This window comes from Phocoena phocoena, chromosome 7 (assembly GCF_963924675.1).
Source record: "Phocoena phocoena chromosome 7, mPhoPho1.1, whole genome shotgun sequence".
Lineage (NCBI taxonomy): Eukaryota > Metazoa > Chordata > Mammalia > Artiodactyla > Phocoenidae > Phocoena > Phocoena phocoena.
In genome coordinates, this window is record NC_089225.1 from 107758352 (window position 1) to 107777494 (window position 19143).

The 19143-nt window shown below is 47.8% G+C and overlaps 1 protein-coding gene across 2 annotated transcripts in view; it reads left to right on the plus strand.

The window, feature by feature from the left end:
• The window catches only part of DIS3L2 (DIS3 like 3'-5' exoribonuclease 2), a 323449-nt gene that overhangs the window by 229306 nt on the left and 75000 nt on the right, over positions 1-19143 (plus strand). For both annotated transcript variants that reach the window (XM_065880451.1, XM_065880452.1), the window contains exon 12: positions 15510-15743. In XM_065880451.1, coding sequence (XP_065736523.1) covers positions 15510-15743 — 234 coding nt within the window. The remainder of the gene's footprint in view (positions 1-15509; positions 15744-19143) is intronic.

The window sequence follows — 19143 nt, forward strand, 5'->3', positions numbered from 1 at the left end:
TCCGGGAAGATCCCACATGCCACGGAGCGGCTGGGCCCGTGAGCCATGGCCGCTGAGCCTGCGTGTCTGGAGCCTATGCTCCACAACAGTGAGAGGCCCGCATACCTCACAAAAAAAAAAAAAAAGAGTCAAGAAGCAAACACTACCTGAAATACAAAGAAGGAATTGTGAGGACAGTATGCCAGCAGTCATATTTTGGTGGGGGTGGGAACATGCATGGGGGAAAAAAACGAATGGAAAAAGACCAGAAGGAAATAAAATAGAATGCCCGTAGTGGTTGTGTTTGGGTAGTAAGAGTACGGGTAATTTTTTCTACTTTTTTGTATTTTCTGGTGTTTTTTGAAAACATGGATTACTTTCATATTTTTATAAATGCTTAGTTTTGCAAAAGTTTAACTAAATAGAAAATAAAAGCCCATAGAAGAAAACTAACTTGAGTCAACAGGAAAGAACTCTGAATCTGAATTAAGCCTGCCAGGGCCAGACCCAAGGAATAAAAAGCTGCCTGATCTAATGAGCTTCCAAACTATGAGGGTCATAAAAGAAGCACTCGGAAGAGGCAGACTCCGAAAACTCAGCTGGTCTCTGGAGGGCTTCTTTTGGAGGCAGTGTCTAGCGACCAAGCCTTCTGGCACCAGGGGGCTGGAGAGCAGGTGTGGAGAAGGCACAGGGTCCAGGAGGGCATGCTGGGCCTCTATCAAAGCAAGCCAAACAGGCGGTGTGAGCATTTAGACTTCAGACAGTTGTGGAGCAAGACCCGCTAACCACACTCCTTGTACTGTGGTCATTCAGACGTCCTACCCAGAGCAAGAGGCCACACGGTGGGTGGACCTGGGTGGTTAGTCCTGGGTGTAGTGACACATAAGTATCTCTTACTCACAGTCAAGATGCATGAAATGAGAGTTTGGATTCCAGACTCATGTCCAAGGGCTGGTGCTTGTTCAGGGGGCCAGAGAAGGCAGTAAGGAGGGAGGTGGCCCTGCATCAAGAACCCAATAAACAAGGAGGAGGGCAGCCAAAGCCTGAGGCTGGCTTTGTATGTAGTGGTGGCTTCTCGTGATACAAGGTCTTGGACTTAGAAGGAGCCAGAGAAGGGCCAGCAGCATTGAGCCACTACTACTGCAGCATGGCTGCCAGTCTCACCTGGACTTGAAGTGGAGAAAATTTTTGGGTTTTTTTCCTTTGTCTGCTGGAATGTCTTACTTTCTGGAGCAGGCATGGTCAGCTATAGAAAGCCTATTCCAACTTTTTTTTAAACACCCAGTAGATTTTTTTTAAGTATGCACTAGGAAGCCTTGGTCATATATACTTTCATTAAGCCAGTGCCTAGGTTTTTAGAACAGTAAACTCTGAAAGATCCATTTTGGGCATATTTCTCACATATTGGTGGTGAGAGCATTGTTCTCTGATCTAGATAATTGTGATTATATATTTTCGTAAGAGAAAACAAATCCAACTAAATCTGGTGCTTTGTAAGATCCAAGTCTGGTACCATGAAATCCACTTTGACCATGTCAGGCCAGTGACTCATTATTCCTGATCATCTCCAGCACATGTGTCTCAGTTGGCAAGGCACTAAGGCCCTGCAAAACAGAGACCACATCCACGTGCTCCACTCATCGGAGGCATCTTAATTTGAAGTCCCCTTTGGAAACAACACCAATCTTACACTTTAAAGAAGGTCTCAAACAATGAATCTGACTTGATAACTAAGTCCTTAAGTCTTAGAACCATAAAATCTCAGGGTCAAAGGTCAGAATCATAAAGGAAGAGTCTCATAATTACAGTAGCAATCCACAGCTTGTGTCTCCCACAGCGTACCTGCCCTGTGCTGTCTGGCTCAGTTAGAATGCAGGAGTGTATTCCAGAGGTGCCCGTTTCAGCCTCAGTCAGTGGCAAACTCCTTTCAGCCATTTACACACCCCAAGAGCCATGGGGTCATTATGACTCTGGTCTTTCTCTCACCCCTCACGTCCAGGCCAGCAGTAAGTCACCTCAGCTTTGCCTCCAGTATCTCCAGAATCTGCCCCCTTCACTGACACCTGCATCCAGGCTGCCATCCCCCACCCGACTGCAGGGGCCTCCTGACTGTTCTCTGAGCTTCTGCTGCTGCCCCGCTTCATCGTCTCCCTACACAGCAGTGAGAGTGATTCTTCTAAATCAGAAATTAGGTCTCGTCTCTTTCTCCTTTTTAATAGCTTGTCAGTCTCTCATTCAGAATAAAATCTAAGAAATCTTTAAAGTGGGATTTCTTTTCCTGTTCTTTTCTCGCTGTCTTCTCTGCTAGAAATGCATGGATTACAGAGAGTTCCTGGGACTAGGGTCTCTTCTCATTTCCTGGAGCATCTTTACTCACATGGGAAAAGCAGCTTTTACTACGTGGCTGAGCTCTCCACTATGTAGCAGCTCCGAAGCCCAGCTTCCACGACCTGACCTCAGAGGAGGTCAGACTTCCCTAACTGCCATCCTAGAAAACCCTGCAAGTCTCTGCCCATTCCTTGTAGCTCAGGAAAAGTCTTTCTAGTCCCTGCCTAACACCCCATTTTGAACATTGGACATTGTAGGAGAACTGTGGTATGTGCCAGTTCAGACTGTCTTTCTTCAGCTGGATCTTCAGTGCTGCTTAGGAATCCTTTTATTTATTGCTAATGCAGTTGTTTCAAACCTTTATTCTTGCTTCCAGCTTCCAACTTTGCCTTCCGGTCCTCTTTCCCTCAAGACCCGCCATTCCCCCAGGTAACTTTCAGTTTTCCTTCTTGGAAAGCAGAGAGACCAGCCAGCTGGGTCTGCTACAGTCCCCCCTTCAGAGACTCATCGTTTCCCCTGTCTCGATGCAGTAAAACACACTCCTGTTGCAACCTGAGGTCACGCCCTATGTTCTCCAGGTCTTTTAATGGCATCGGCATCCTCTGAACCACCCAGACTCTCAGTCTCTAGCCTGCCACATCCCAGCAGTTTTAAGTGACAGCAGCTCTACCTTTGCAGAGTGTCTCTCATCAATCCTCTCTTCACTGTTAGCACAGTCGCTGTCCCCACCCAAGTACTTGACATCCTCCCCTGGATGGGAGAGACTGTTCATGGCCTCTTCATTCTGTATCCCCAGTGGTGGTAGGTGACTTTCCAGAAGCTGAATCTGGTCCTATTCCTCAATATCCTCTTACAGCATGACAGTGGGACAGTGGGTTATGATTGTCTACAAAAGTCTAATCTCCAGAGGATGGCAAGCAAAGACCTCCACCAACCCCTCCCCCATTGCATGACCATCTGCCACGCATCCTTCAGCCCCCTCAGCCTCTGCTGTCACCACTGTAGGGTTCGTTTGGCCTAATACGGAATTGCTCCACTTCTGAGACTTCACATATGCTTTTCCCACTTCCTTGGAGTGTCCTTCCCTGCATCCCTACTAATATGAATCCTACTTATCCTTGAGACTCGGCTAAAATGCCACTTCTTCTATGAAACTGTTATTGGTCCTTCATTCATTCACTTAGTAAATATTCATTGAATGTTTGCTCTGTTCAGACACTATACAAGGCATTGAAGATACAGGAATTAAATATGCACTAAAATAGAAACAGTAGTTAATTCCTAATGGTGGACTTTATAGACTTTTTTCTTCTCCTTTTCCCACCTATATCTTTTTAAAGTTTTCTGCAATGAATGGATATTGTCACTGTAGTAAAAGTAAGAATTATTTTGAGATTTTTTTTCTGATTTTGTTTGTTTGTTTTAATAAACAGGAGAGAGATATTGGAGTGTTTTTGTAGGCTGCATGGGAAGGCGGATAGGAGATGTTGAAGATGAGGAAGGAAGGAACAGATTTTTGGAACCGGGTCACGAAAGAAGTGGGAAGTTGAGGACCCAAACCCCAGGTGGGAGATTAGCTCTCACCAGGAGGATGAGGACCACAGACTCTCCCAGCCTGGAGAGAGTACAGCATGGGGTCCCTGCTGAAACCTGGGAAGGGGGCAGGGTGGCCTTTCTTAGAAAATGCTCAGATGGGAGGAACCCTGCCCTTCCTGTCAGAACCCATCTTCCCATCTCCCACGCCTACAGCACCTGTTGTCTGCACTTCAGCACCATATGTGCACAGATCTGTCGTCCTACTGGACCTTAACATCCTTGTAGCAGAGCCCATTTTTAATTTTTTAAAAAAATTTTTAAAAAGTTTTGGTTGCATTGGGTCTTCGTTGCTCTGCGTGAGCTTCCTCTAGTTGCGGCGAGCAGGGGCCACTCTTCTTTGCGGTGCACGGGCTTCTCATTGCGGTGGCTTCTCTTGTTGCGGAGCATGGGCTCTGGGCGCGCAGGCTTCAGGAGTTGCGGCACACAGGCTCAGTAGTTGTGGCACGTGGGCCCTAGAGCACACAGGCTTCAGTAGTGGCACGTGGACTCAGTAGTTATGGCTCACGGGGTTTTGGGGGGAAGGCTTAGTAGTTGTGGCACACGGGCTTAGTTGCTCCACGGCATGTGGGATCTTCCCAGACCAGGGCTCGAACCCATGTCCCCTGCATTGGCAGGTGGGTTCTTAACCACTGCACCACCAGGAAAGCCCGCATTCTTAATTTTTTTAATCTCCTCCCTCCCCTCCCCCACAGCACAGTGTCATTTACCCCTAAAATGCTCAAAAATGACTTCATAAAATGAATCGCACATTCGTTTTCACAGTTCTGTTTGTTTAGCCTGCTGTATTACCATGGTGTTCCCTTGGTAAGGCGTTTTTATCGCCAGCAGCCATCTCAGCACCCCTGAGCTATATCCTGGGATCGAGGAAGGCCTCGCACAGCTTCCGCCAGGAAAGGCACGCTGCCTGCTTCTGCGTGATGGGACATCCACAGAATGTCTCCCCCTCTGCCTTCCCTGCTCACCCTGCCGCTGCCACACCAGCTGCCACCTATGGAAATGCTATGAAACTTGAAAAATCAAACGGTGTGCTCCTCCCGGGTCATCTTGCTGTCTGCAGCAAACCCACAGAGCTGAGGTGCATGTGTAGGACGTGTGACTGGGGGCTGCAGCTCATGGTAAAGAAACAGAGTGCTGGGCTTTGTGTTTCATCCTCATACATTGCAGCGGTAATCTTCCCCGGGCAGCTCCCGGTGAGAGACAATAGCTTCAAAGGCTGACTCCGAAAATAATAGAAAAGTTCCCAGAATATTCATCTTTAGTCCTTAGCGGGGCAGAATTGTTTTATTTCAGGCCTGTAGAGACAGCCTGGGACCAGAGGAGCCTTTCGAAGAACTCCCCTTTGTACTTTGTGTCCTGGTTTGCTAGTGAAGGTACGGGGCAATTAGTGGCTTATGTAAGGTCACTTCAAGGTAACAGCAGACTAAATCCTGAGCACAGATTTTGCTGTGAATCCTTGAGATTAAAATAAGAATATTTTCAAGAAATACAAAACAAAACAAGACACTTATCGTTTTTAAGACTGCCGTGCAAAGAGCAAAAAATTATGTTTAACCACCTTTTCTCCTGCATTTTGATGTTACTAATCGTGGATTTGACTTAGCTGTAAGGACTTGGGCTCTGAGGTTAATAAACAACATAACACGTCGCTGTGCTGCATGTCTTTAAAAGAAGGATGGGGGCTTCCCTGGTGGTGCAGTGGTTGAGAGTCCGCCTGCCGATGCAGGGGACACGGGTTCGTGCCCCGGTCCGGGAAGATCCCACATGCCGCGGAGCGGCTGGGCCCGTGAGCCATGGCCACTGAGCCTGCGCGTCCGGAGCCTGTGCTCCGCCACGGGAGGGGCCGCAACAGTGAGAGGCCCGCGTACCGCAAAAAAAAAAGAAGGATGGACCTCTTTTTTTGAGAGATGGCTTAGGTTGGTCCTTTTGAAAGGCTGGAGCTGAATTAACCTCACAGGCTTTAGAAGTCTGTGATTTTGTGTTTCCTGGGTCAGTCTGAACGCAATCCTGAGAAGCTTCCTCCATTGCTCTCCTACGCTTTCCTCCCTTTCCTCCCTCTCCTCCACCTCCAGCTTCCTTCCCACAGCCCTTAGGCCTCCCAGCCAGTCCACCACCCTTAAAGCTTCCTCCCACCCCTCCCCACCGGCTCGCTCGCAACTGTCTGCAGTAAAGGGAACACCGTTCAAAGACCGCTCAGGCGTGGACCTTCATCCTCTGTCACAGGAAAGGAATTCTTGTCTCCTAACCACTTCCCGGCCTTCAGGCTTTTCTGCCATTTCCTAGGTTTGCAAGGCAGACACTTGAGGAAGTCTCCTTGTTTCCTTCTTGTTAGGCTTAGAAGTGTAGACAGCTACCTCCAGGGCAAGATGGTGTAGGGGAGCAAATTTGCCACTCCAAAATGTCTCTTAGACATGCAGATTATTTTGAGCTGAAAACAATCAAGACCCAAAAGGCTCAGGAAGAAACTTTCACTTTACCCTAACTGTCTAAAGAACGTAGGTAGAGGACCTATTTCCCGAAGGGAAGGAGTTGTCACCATAGATGACTAACTATAGGATGAATTTGGTATGGTAGACAGGGAGGAACCTCACAAAATCTGTTTTGTTAAAATTCTCCTCTGTGTCCCATTGTCTCTGCCAGGCCCGGCAAACATTTGTTTACCAAACATTTGCTTTTCCATCTTCATGTGAATTTCCTTCCTCTGCTTCTAAATCCTAAATTACCCCCAACATCCTCTTTTGTCTTTAGTTGAAGGTGGTATTTAAGGTGAGGTTTCAGCCATTTTAGTGGGTTACTCAGCTTTCTTGAGTCTCTTCCACGTATACCATGTTATTAAACTTTTGTTTGATTTTCTCCTATTAATCTGTCTCATGACAGTGTAGTTCTTGGACCAGCCAGAAGAACCTAGAAGGGTAGAGGAAAATTTCCTCCTCTCTGACAATAGGAATGGGCTGGATTATAGTGTGAGGGACAACAGACTAGGCTGGTGGCAAGTCATCTGAAACAGTAGAAGAGAACACAGTTGACTCTATACAAATAAATCCTCCAGAAAATTCTAGCACATAAATAACCTGCCTTATAACTAAAACTGGCAAACACATGGCCCTCTGCTGCCCATGCTCCCTCCTCAGCTCCCCTTGGCATTGGTCACTAGTCGGCCTGTTACCTGAAAACTGGGTTCGCCTGTTGGTGGGTGTTGAGCCAAAAGACACAACCAAGCCAAAGAGCAAGAGAAGGAAGGATTTATTACTGGCAGCAAGTTAGGAGAACACCAAGGATCTTTCCCAAAGCAGTGTCCCACCGAGGAGCAAAATTGGGGAAGTTTTAAGCTAAGGATGCATGCATACTCCTGAAGAGGCTTCAGCAAAGGAGGGTGGAGGGTTCAGCATAGAATTGGGGCAGAGGTTGACGGAGTCCAGGTTGTAGTTGATTGAAATCACGAGGATCAGAAAAAGTCAACGTCATCATTCGTAGGTTCCAGTTAATCTGATAGATGAGCACTCAAGGGGGGTTTGAATTTTGCAAAACAGCTCAGAAACGTGCTTGAGGCTAATCTTTACCGTTGAAACAGAACTAGGAGTCTTTATAACTGACATATTATCTCCGATGTGGTTAAGTTAGCCTGGTAACAGCGGTTTCTTTTTACCTTCTTTCATTCCCTTAAATTCGGCGACTGAGACCTATTCTTCTGCAAGGGCAAGCATTGTGGCCAGGCTCAGATCACAGAATGACTGAGGCCTTAGATGGTTTCTCTTATTTAAGAGAGTTCCGTCTGGTTCTCTTACTCCGGGGACCCGCTATCCTATCTGCTTACACAGCCCCCCGCCTCGAGATATTTCACTCTTCTCTCTTGAGGGGTACAGGGCTGAGGGTGGGCGTCGTAGTCTCCCTGGTTAGAGGAGTGAAACTCTCTCGTTGCTAGAGCTAGAGAAGTTTTGGGGTCCGCCGGAGTAGTGTCTGCACCTCTCACTTGCATAGCATTATTCTAGCAGGTGTCGGAGAAGTACAGCAGGAGAGACAGTTAACAGCAATTTTGCGCCATCATGAGCAGAGACTTGATCCAAGAGCCCCCTGAACCAAACCATTTTCCCTAAACTGGGAAGAGGATCATTCAGAGAAGAGATTTAATTTTTTTTCATACGCGTCATGAGGTGAGTCACATTCGAAGACTCATCAGGTATAAAAGCCAACGTTCAGCATGTCTTACAGCATAAGTTCCTCCTTGAGCAGCTGTTAAAACATCAAGGGCCCCGCAGTTCTGTAGGACCTCAGAGTGATATTTGTCATAAGTAGTTATGCTCTGTGACAGTTTCACTGGAGAATTTCCTTTAGTTTTGTTGCATATGAGCTAGTTAAGCTAGTTAAGAGTCTTTGATAAGGCTGCTGGGAATCTAAGAGTGTTCAGTTTTTAGAGGAATCAGGTAGAGAGAAAAAAATGTCTCAGTCCTACCCACAAAGGTATAATTTACCAAGTTGTTGTAGGTTATAATTAGCTTAAGGGGAAAGGTTTCCTTGTATCTGGAAAACACAGATTAAAAGCCAGCACTATTTCTTCGGGAAAGATCCCCAGTGTTCTCCTTCCTTTTGCTGCAAGTAATAAATCCTTCCTTCCCCCACTCTTTGGCTTAGTTGTGTCTTTTGGCTTGACACCCACCAAGAGGCGAACCCAGTATTCGGGTAACAGGCCCAGTCCGGCCACAGTAGGCGAGGACACAGCTAGGTCTAAATGAAGCGTGTTGCTGGCAGTGCTTCCGTCTTGTTACTTACTCTTTGATCCTACCACGGTCCTCCCTGTTCTTCTTTAAGAAGTGACCTGTGCTTCGCTCTTTCACCGTAGGCCTGGTGCAAGGAGCAGGCCCAGCAGAGGAGACCCCTGCTCGCTCCTCACCGCCGCTGCCTCTGCTCCCTGCATGACGTCACCAGCACCCTCTCATCACAGACATGTTGCCATCAGCCTCTCCGAGCTGTCTCCGAGCCCTGCCTCTTTCTGCCCAGTTTCTTTTCCGACACATTCCTCTTGGTACCTTTGCCTTTTTTCACCACTGGACCTCCCCACCCTGGGGTGGTTGCCTCGTGTCCACAGCTAAGAAGTGGCAGAAATCCGTGCGCCCCGACCCTGGCCAACTCAGCAGCCTGGTTTTGTTCCAGACAGGAAAATGTTTCTTTCTTCCTATTACGTTTTCCATTTGTTTGTTTATGTGTGTGTTTTTATTGAATTATAGTTGATTTATAATGTTGTGTTAGTTTCTGGTGTACAGCAAAGTGGTTCAGCTGTATATATGTATATGTGTGTATATATATATAGCTGAAAAACAATATATATATATTCTTTTTCATCACAGGTTATTATAGGATATTGAAGATAGTTCCCTGTGCTATTCACTAGGACTTGTTATTTATCTGTTTTATGTATAGTAGTGTGTATCTGCTAATCCCAAACTCCTAATTTTTTTTTTTTTGCGGCACGCGGGCCTCTCACTGCTGTGGCCTCTCCCGTTGCGGAGCACAGGCTCCGGACGCGCAGGCTCAGCGGCCATGGCTCACGGGCCCAGCCGCTCCGCGGCATGTGGGATCTTCCCGGACCGGGGCACGAACCCGCGTCCCCTGCATCGGCAGGCGGACTCTCAACCACTGCACCACCAGGGAAGCCCCCAAACTTCTAATTTATCCCTCCCCCCTTTCCCCTTTGGTAACCACAAGTTTGTTTTCGATGTCTGTGAATCTGTTTCTGTTTTGTAAATAAGTTCATTTTCCTCATATGTTTTTTTGAACCAAATATTTTACGTACAGAAGCCCAGAGATGTTACAGAAGTGATTTTGCATCTAATTACTTAAAATTACAAATTAACCCGATTAGCATTTTTTCGAACCAAATATTTCTTAATGAGACACTGACATATTTTTTAGAAGATAAATTTCTAAATACATTTGAATGGAAATTAACTGTTTTTAAAGGATATGGTTTTCTCACAACTTTGTATCTATAAAATATAGAAAGTTGATATTATTTTGTTTACTTCACTATCTATTTCGTGACCTTCGGCTGAAATATAATAAAAATAACACTAGATTTTGAGTCTGAGCTGATCCTGGCTGTCACTTAGGAGTTTGTATGACTTTTCGCAAATCCCCAACCTTTTCTCTCAGCGTAAAATGGGCTGAATAATGCACTCCTCCAAGATGTGTTGGAGAGATTTTAAAGGGTCGTAGGTATGAGAGTTCTGCCACCGAGCAGGGCCAGGTGCTTTGCAGTGTTGAGCCACTTCCTGTCCTACCTGCTACCGGAAAGTAGATCTTGAGGTAGACAGTATTTGCTCGTTTCTAACCAGGTATTTTTCCAGCCAGAGGCCTTCCGTTGGTATTGACAACATATTTAATCTGACGTTCCACGTAAGAGCGTCCTAGAGTATACGCAGGAAACTTGCCGCCTGCAGAAAGGGAGTGACCCAAATCCTGTGATTAAATGAAAGGAAGAGGAAGGACATGATTCTTCTTTGAAGGGTTCTGTTTATGAAGCTTCTCATGGCTTTTTTACTTTTTCCATGAAAAACTCTTTGTCCTTTTGTCTTCTGCCACTGGCCCTGGTTACGAACGGGGCGTTGATGTGAATCTAGTTTCCAAATTGGAAATTAATGAGGTGTTCCATCCAGAGAGGCCTTCCTCCTGTACTGTAAGGCACGCTGCCCCCGGAAACCAACACCGCCCCCCACCTGGCCCCGTTTGGGTCTCAGCTTTCCTGTTGCCCTTCTCTGGGTAAGGCTGCGATGGGCATCCTTGCTGCCTCCCCACAGTGTGGTTTCTTGGCCTAAGAATTTTTTTAGTCCGTGTGTCAGGTATGATTCCCAGAATCACTGGATTGTTTTGAAGCAGGATAGGTTCTGCTGCCTGACTGCCACTGGGCCAGGAAGTTCTTGTTGGCGCTTCAGAGCTTCCACTTCAGCCCTTCGTATGTTCCCAAAGAAGGTACAGGGCTTCCCTAGTGGCGCAGTGGTTGGGAGTCCGCCTGCCAATGCAGGGGACACGGGTTTGAGTCCTAGTCTGGGAGGATCCCACATGCCGCGGAGCAGCTGGGCCCGTGCGCCACAACTACTGAGCCCGCATGCCACAACTACTGAAGCCTTTGCGCCCTAGAGCCCATGCTCCGCAGCAAGAGAGGCCATCACAATGAGAGGCCTGTGCACTGCAACAAAGTAGTGGACCCCGCTCACCTCGACTAGAGAAAGTCCGCGCACAGCAACAAAGACCCAACACTGCCAAAAATAAATTAATTAAAAAAAAAAAAAAAAAAAGAAGGCACAGATTTTGTGGAATGCAGGCATTAAGGGAGGGGAGGCTCAAGTAAGGTGAAAGAGATGTGGGGAGCTTCTCATCAGCGCGGAGTCTCAGATTTGCTGGTGTTCGTGGGTGCTGTCGTTGACTGATAAGGAAACAAGCTGAAGGAGCAGAGGTGCCCGTTAGGAAAAAAAAGAGTAGCTCAGACTGGCTGAGATAGTGCAGCCATTTTGTATGCTAGCAAGTTTTGGGCGGTGGGGGGGGCGGGGGGGGAAGTTTTTTGTGTGTGGTACACGGGCCTCTCACTGCTGTGGCCTCTCCCGTAGCGGAGCACAGGCTCCGGGCGCACAGGCTCAGCGGCCATGGCTCACGGGCCCAGCCGCTCTGCAACATGTGGGATCTTCCCGGACCGGGGCACGAACCCGTGTCCCCTGCATCGGCAGGTGGACTCTCAACCACTGCGCCACCAGGGAAGTCCCACTGCTAGCAAGTTTTGATGAGAAGTGCGAGACTTCTGATTTTGTCAAGTTACAGTTAATACATTTTAAGAACCCCTCAGGATGAAAAGTGGCCCCTGGTCAGGGCTCAGCCCTATAAATGAGAGTTCAGAGGGAGCAACAAAGCTGTTTAGAGCCGGATCCGTGGACTTCAGGGTGGCAGAGTGTCTAGGAACCTCCTGGAACTTACTGTAAAATTTTGTTTGTAAATACTTCAGGGGAGAGGGCCTGGAGCTTTCACTAGCTTTTTAAAGCAGTTCTTCACCCAGCAGTTTGCATGAAAATGGATGCCTAGTCAGGGTGGTCCGAGTCTCCCTGCCTGTGTGCGGTGGTTACCCTGTGTGAGTGTGCAGGGCTTACCTGTGTCTTCTAGGAAAAGAGGACACAGACCCCAAGAGGCCAGATATCCTATGAGCCAGATGCCTGAGGGAGTGTGTGAAAAAGGAGTGGAATCGAACAGAAAGGAACATTTTCCCAAGCTAAAGATGTGGACACAGAAGGAGGAGGATTGACTGACTGGGATTAGAATGAAATGGAGAAAAGCAAACAAGCTGAATCTCCAGGGGGAGGACTTTGCGACCACAAGAATGAATAGGTCGTGGCCCTGTCATCCTAGCGGAGATTGGAGCAGCTCCATTAGTGGGGAGTTTTCAGGAAATGTGGGTGTGATGGGAGGACAAGCATGGCTGACCTTGAAAGGGGCTCTTCTGGAGGGCTGCACGCACTACTTCCCCACAGGACTGTTGGGCAGTCCCTAGAATTGCCTCTACCGTTTCTCTCGCGTTCAGCACACACAGACACCTCCTGAGAGCCAAATTCAGGACCCGCTTGCCACAGCAGAAGAGTCATGAGCACAGTATTTGAATTGCTTGTATTTTGAGATAGGAGTAGCTCTTGGAATAATCCAGAAAGTATAGTTTGAGGGGTTTTTTTTAAAGAAAGAAAGTCTGATATTACAGATTCAAGACTCTTTATAATAAGGCTCTTTGCACTGAACTAAAGACAAATGTCAGTGGTCGCTACCATTCTCTTCCTGTGCTTCATGGCTGCCATTTCAAGAGTACTGATTCTTCCTTCAGTGGAAGGAGAGGGTATCAGAGGGGTCTCTCTAGCCATCCAGGGTAGGAGCTGTGTCCCCTAGAGGTTTGTGGTGTGGACAGCTGTGGGCTGGGCTCTCCCATTCCCCACTGGAAACACCTATGGACCCTTCAGATGGTCTTTTTCGGGAAGTCTTGTCTCTGAAGTTGTGGCCACAGTGGTTTACTTGATGAAAAGGGTGTTTGCAAGCCCAGGGAGAAAGTTTCTGCGGCCGACTGGAGTTCCCTGCCTTCTCCCAAGCGCCCTGTGCCCCTAAGCACATCTAGCTTTTCCCTGCTCATGAATCACATTTCCCACAGCATTTGTCTCTGACCTTCTCCGCTGTCTTCATGCCCTTGAACCCCACCCAGCCCCCTTCACTCTTTGTCCTACACTTTTCCAGAGATCGGGGCCATCCACCTTCTCTCTTCTTCCCCTCGAGATCTCCTCCCCCGTCCCCTCCCCTTTTCTTCCTGCCCTCTCCAGGCCACTTTTCCTCTCTTCTGGATGGGTCGCCTTGGCACTACTTGGCACTACTCCCTTTGCTCTCTCGCAACTTCTTTTTGTACTGGCTTCTTCCCCTGCCTGCAAACACGGCACAGGCCTCTGTCCTGCCTGCTCAACAACATCTCTGTCCTACCGTCCTTCTGGAAGCAGTCACCCACACTCATTGCATTGCCTCTACTGCTGGACATTCACCTATCCTTTTTAAAAAAAAAAAAAAAAAAAGTTTATTTATTTATTGGCTGTGTTGGGTCTCCATTGCTGCGAGTGGGCTTTCTCTAGTTGCGGTGAGCAGGGGCTACTCTTCGTTGCAGTGCGCAGGCTTCTCACCGCAGTGGCTTCTCTTGCTGCGGAGCACGGGCTTTAGGCACACGGGCTTCAGTAGCTGTGGCTCGCGGGCTCTAGAGCGCAGGCTCAGTAGTCATGGCGCACGAGCTTAGTTGCTCCGCGGCATGTGGGATCTTCCCAGACCAGGGCTCGAACCCGTGTCCCCTGCATTGGCAGCAGATTCCCAACCACCGTGCCACCAGGGAAGTCCCTCACCCATCCTTAACCCAGAGCTTCCCAAACTTTTTCCCATCATAACACACACAGAAGATGTTGCTGTTTGAGTGGCACGTGGCATGTGTGTGCCAGGCTGAGGAAAGGCAGGGTTCTGGTTGCCCTGAGGACGAGAAGCACTGTGGCAGCATCCCTGTAATCCATTCCCAGCACATGCCTGAGATCTTTGCAATTCGACCCTGTCCGCCACCCCTCGCCATACTTTTCCCCCTAAAATAGCCTTCCTAAAGACCACCAGTAACTAAATGCTAAATGCAAAGACCTTTTCTTTGTTTCCGTCTTCGTTGACATCCAAGTGGCATTTGACATACACTAGTGGTTGAGCGCTCAGACTCTGGGGCGGGCCTGCCTGTGTTCAGTTCCTGGCTTTGCCGTTCTCTAGTGGTATGACCTTGGGCAGCTTGTTTAATGTGTCTCTGCCTTGCTTTCCTCATTTGCAGAATGAGGATAATAAAATACTTACCTCCTAGGGTTGCTGTGTGAGTTAAGTAGTTGCTGTATGGAAAGTGTGTAAGCGGTGCCTCTCTCGTCAGAAGTGCCGGGAGTGTCTGCTGTGGCTTTTGAGTCCCCCTTTTCTGAGGCCCTTTCTCCTGTTTCTCCTAATATTGGACACTCCCAATCTTTCTCCTGGCTCTTTGAACTCCCTTGGTTTTTGTTTGTTTCCATTCTCCAGTTTCTCTTTTGGCTCCCCAAAATGGAGGAGGGCATAGAGAATGCAGCCTCGACTCTCCTACTTACCTTCTTCCCTTCTTGGACCCTCTGGTCGATGATGCCAGCTCCCACCTTCAGCCCAGTCATTGCCCCAGGCCCCGAGTGCCTGCTGCAGATCGCCCTCTGGATCTCCTCCCTGCACCTCAGACCCAGGAGTCCCCAGAATATTTGAATGTTTTATTTTTGTTTTAAAAGTAATAAATGTTCATTATAGAGAATACAGACACATTGAAAGGATTAAACATCTTTAATCCCACCACTCAGCAAGCACCACTGCTGAAAGGCTCTCGAGCTGGGCTGCGTTTCCCCCAGGGAACATTTAACAATATCTGAAGACATTTTTGGTTTTCATCTCGGGGTTTGGGGGAGGTGCTACTGGCATTTAGTGGGTAGAGTCCAAGGATGCCACTGAGCGTTTTACAGAGCACAAGAGAGAATTAGCCCAGTAGTGCCAGGGCTGAGAAACCCTGTTCTGGACCTTTGTCTCTACATAAATGCTCCAAATAGAGCAAACTGGAATTGGTTTTCTCTCTACCTCCGTCCTGCTTTGCACCTGTGTTCTCTGTTTCTGTCTGTGACCGCACCTTCTCTTTCAGCCCCCATCAGGTCCAGTAAGATTCCCCACCTGTCACATCTTCGGCGTCCATCCCTTCTTCTCCCTTCCAGTTTGGTATTGATGGCCACTCTCCCAACTCACGAGAAAGCCTCCAGCAGGCCCTTCGCCTCAAGCCTCCTGCTCGGCCTCGCCCGTGCCTCTCGTGTGCTTAGAGGCCGCTCGTCGACTTCCACCGCCTGCAAAGTCCATGCCCTGAGCTCCCTAAGGGCAGTAGCTCCCCATATGACTGCTCTTTGTACCCTGCCAGAACCAAGTGGCGCTCTGAGCACAAAGCCGGCGCTCAGTGGATCTGTAGAATCTGTACGAATGAATGGTTGCGTGAAAGAAAAGGCCGAAAAACATTCTCCCTCATAACCTGTCCATCTTTGCAGATCCTCAGTGAATGGTTTGGCCAGACTGTCATCCGCTCCTGCACCAAACTGAGCTATGAACATGCACAGAGCATGATTGAAGGGCCCACTAGGAAGATCCCCGAGGAGGAGCTGCCCCCCGTCTCCCCAGAGCACACCAGTGAGGAAGTGCACCGGGCTGTTTTGAACCTCCACCATATCGCAAAGGAGTTACGCCAACAGCGGTTTGTGGACGGCGCACTTCGTTTGGATCAGGTCAGTCGCTGCTTTTTTGTCAACAACCAGCAGGTTTGACTTCGGCCAGAACCCAGTGTGTGTGAGGTTTCGCGTGGCAGTCCTGGGCTCCCCCCTCCTCCTTTCCTCAATCACTGCGCTGAAATAGTGTCCTCTGAGGCAGGCAGGAACCACCCCCCCACCTGCCCTGCCAACTCCACAGGCACCCAGGGCCTGATGACACGAGCCAAGGCAAAAGGGTGGTGTCTGTCTGGGTGGCTCCGTGACCAGAACTCCCATCTGGTCTTCCAGGTGAGGCTGGATCGAGTACTTGATCCTCACCCATTTTCCATCTCACATCCCTCTTACGGGAGTTGGGAACAGGAATCATGGAAGTGTAGAAAGCAGTTGATCAATATCTGATAGTTAGGCTTTAAAACAAAAGTGTTTCTTCTTATCCCTTGTCTTCCAAAAAGATTTATATGTTTACAAATATCTGGATTAATATCTGAAAAAGCAGAGAACTGAGGAGACTGTAGAACGTTGGCTGTTGAAGAAAGCAATGGCCCGGAATAGTATCGATTGCTCTTGAGTATCTCAGGCATGCTGACGGCCCTCTGGGACTCAGACAGCTGCCACTAAAACCTGGTCGACTTCCACGTCTGAGAGTTGGTAATTCTTAAGCTCCAGCAATTCCTTCCTCATCACTTGCCAGTACGTTACAGAGTAGAGCCTTTCTCTCATTACTTGCCAGTACGTTACAGAGTAGAGCCTTGGTTCCATATTGTGCAGCCTTTTTCTTCTCATTTATACTTCTTACCCGAGCCCCAGAGAACTCGCTCTCCTCCCCTGGTCTCTGTACGCTGTGGGAAGTCTCTGGGAGTTTGGAAAATGAGTTGGGCCACAGGATTGGCTGAGGGAGCCGTTCGTCAGACCATTGGCAGAGCGCAGCCTCGCAGAGACTTCTTTCTCTGAGCCTTTCAGCTTGGAGAGATCTCAAAGTAGAGTAGTTTATCAGAAATTATGATGAATTATGAGTAGCTTATCAGTAGTTTAACAGCCTTGTTTTAAAACTTTCTAATTGAAGATTTCATTGCGTCCTTTTTGTGATAAACTTACACAAATGCTTCTCAGAAGGCATGGCAAACAGTTGCTGCTCTGGGCCTACGAATAAGTTAGCGGCTCTTGGGACAAATGGATCGTCTGTTCTGCCTGTGCTTGGGGGAGTCAAGGCATCTTCTGGAACCCTCATGCCCCTCCTTCCCTTGCCTGGGCTCAGGTAGCCTGAGCAGACCTGCCTGCTCGAGAATGCCACTTGGGAGACAGTAGGCAGAGTGGCTTCTGAAGGAGATGGCAGAGCCAGTGGAAGAGGCGTCATGGGCATGGAAGAGGGTGGAGGATCTCCTCTCCTTCCTTTAGTGAGATCATTCTTTGGGGCGTGAAGCTCATTCTCACTTACCAGCGGCTGCCTGGTTGTAAATCCAAGGACGCTTCTCAGTGTTTGCTTCCTGGACTTCTGTCCTGCCTTTGGCCCAGGAGAGAAGCAGAGAAGCAGACTGGTTCTCTGCTTCTCTTCATACATCTCTAGTCATGTCCTGCTGGTCCCTTTGCTGGAGCCTCTTCCTCTGCTCACCTCTTTACAGTTGGCATTCCCTGGAGTCTACCCCATCCTCTTTTTCTCTATCCACACTGTCTCCCTGAATGAATTCCTGTGTTCTTATGATTTTAATTACCAGTTAGATGCTGATAACACCAAAATTAGTTTCTCCGGCCCTGCCCTTCTTCCCAGGCACTACACAGGCCTCTCCACCTGCGTCCCTGGACTCCTCACCTGGCTGCCCCACGGTCCTCTCAGCCAGTGCTCGCCGCACCTTCTGCCCGACACAGTGAGCAGTGCCACGGTGCACTGCACGCGCTGGCTGTGCTCCCTTCCACCAGGAGTTGTGTGTATCAAGGGTCAGCCCTCTTTATTCCCAGCCTGCTACACCAGTTGTACATGTTGTTATAATTATGCAGTTTAACTGAATATTAGGTAAACTGATCAAGTAAGAACATTTTTAAAAGCTGGTGTTTCTGTGAAAACTCAGTTAAATTGTTTGGAAACACTCGATGAAGAAGAATCTCCAAAAGTTCTGCTGTTTGGGTGTGACAACTATAGAAGAGTGGGGGAAAAGATCATAAAATTCAGGAGCGGGCTTCCCTGGTGGCGCAGTGGTTGAGAGTCCGCCTGCCGATGCAGGGCACACGGGTTCGTGCCCCGGCCCGGGAAGATCCCGCATGCCGCGGAGCGGCTGGGCCCGTGAGCCATGGCCGCTGAACCTGCGCGTCCGGACCCTGTGCTCCGCAACAGGAGAGGCCACAACAGTGAGGGGCCCGCGTACCGCAAAAAAAAAAAAAAAAATTCAGGAGGAATTCTGTACTGAGATTGCTTTACAGATGTCTAAGCTCTCACTCTCTTTTAATGAAACAAAAACTATAAATTATACATGATGAATTACGAGTAGTTTATCAGAAAAAAGTATGTAGAAATCCAATTAGCATACCTTTTCAAAAAGCTTTACATTTTTTCTGAAAGTGAATGAATGTAGATTTATATAAATTAAGTAAAACAAATGTTTAGTTATGCATGTATCTCTTCTGTATGATTCCCCTCTTTAGCCAGCTTCTGGAAAAACTAACCCACCACTGCTTCAGGCACATCAAATGAGAGGTTTCTGTTATACCATTTTAGAAACCTTTCCCCATCAGATTGTTATAAAATTGGATTGAATTAAATACGTTAAATACGCTAAACACTGTAAAAGACCATCAGCAATCTCAGCTCGCATTAGGAGGGGTGTGGTAGTCAGTCAGGGTAGAAGAATGATCACAGTTTCACGTTGATACTGATCTGTTGGCATGTCTTAGAGTCAGAATTTTATTGCTGAAAATAACTTTTTAATTAATTTTTATTGGAGTGTAGTTGATTTACAGTGTTTTCTTTCTGCTGTACAGCAAAGTGAATCAGTTATACATATGCATATATCCACTCTTAGATTCTTTTCCCATAGAGGCCATTACAGAGTATTGAGTAGAGTTCCCTGTGCTCTACAGTAGGTCCTTATTAGTTATCTATTTTATAGTATATAGTAGTGTATATATGTCAATCCCAATGAAAATAACTTTAGATACCTGTATTTCATCAGCCCTCTCAATTTATAGATTAGAAGCTGAAGTCCCCAAAGGTTAGATGAGTTGCTTATATGCAAGAAACCCAGATAGCCTGCTCTTTGTTCACTTTTCCTCCATTTACACCATGCTGACTTGAGAGAGAAAAGTTTTCCTTCAAAGTGAGAAAAAAAACCCTTGAAGTCCTAATTAGGTTCCAGTTAATTAAGGTTTGAAAATAATGGAATTGCATCCTTGGAGCTGATTCCTTGGTTCCCCAGAAAACAAGTGTGTG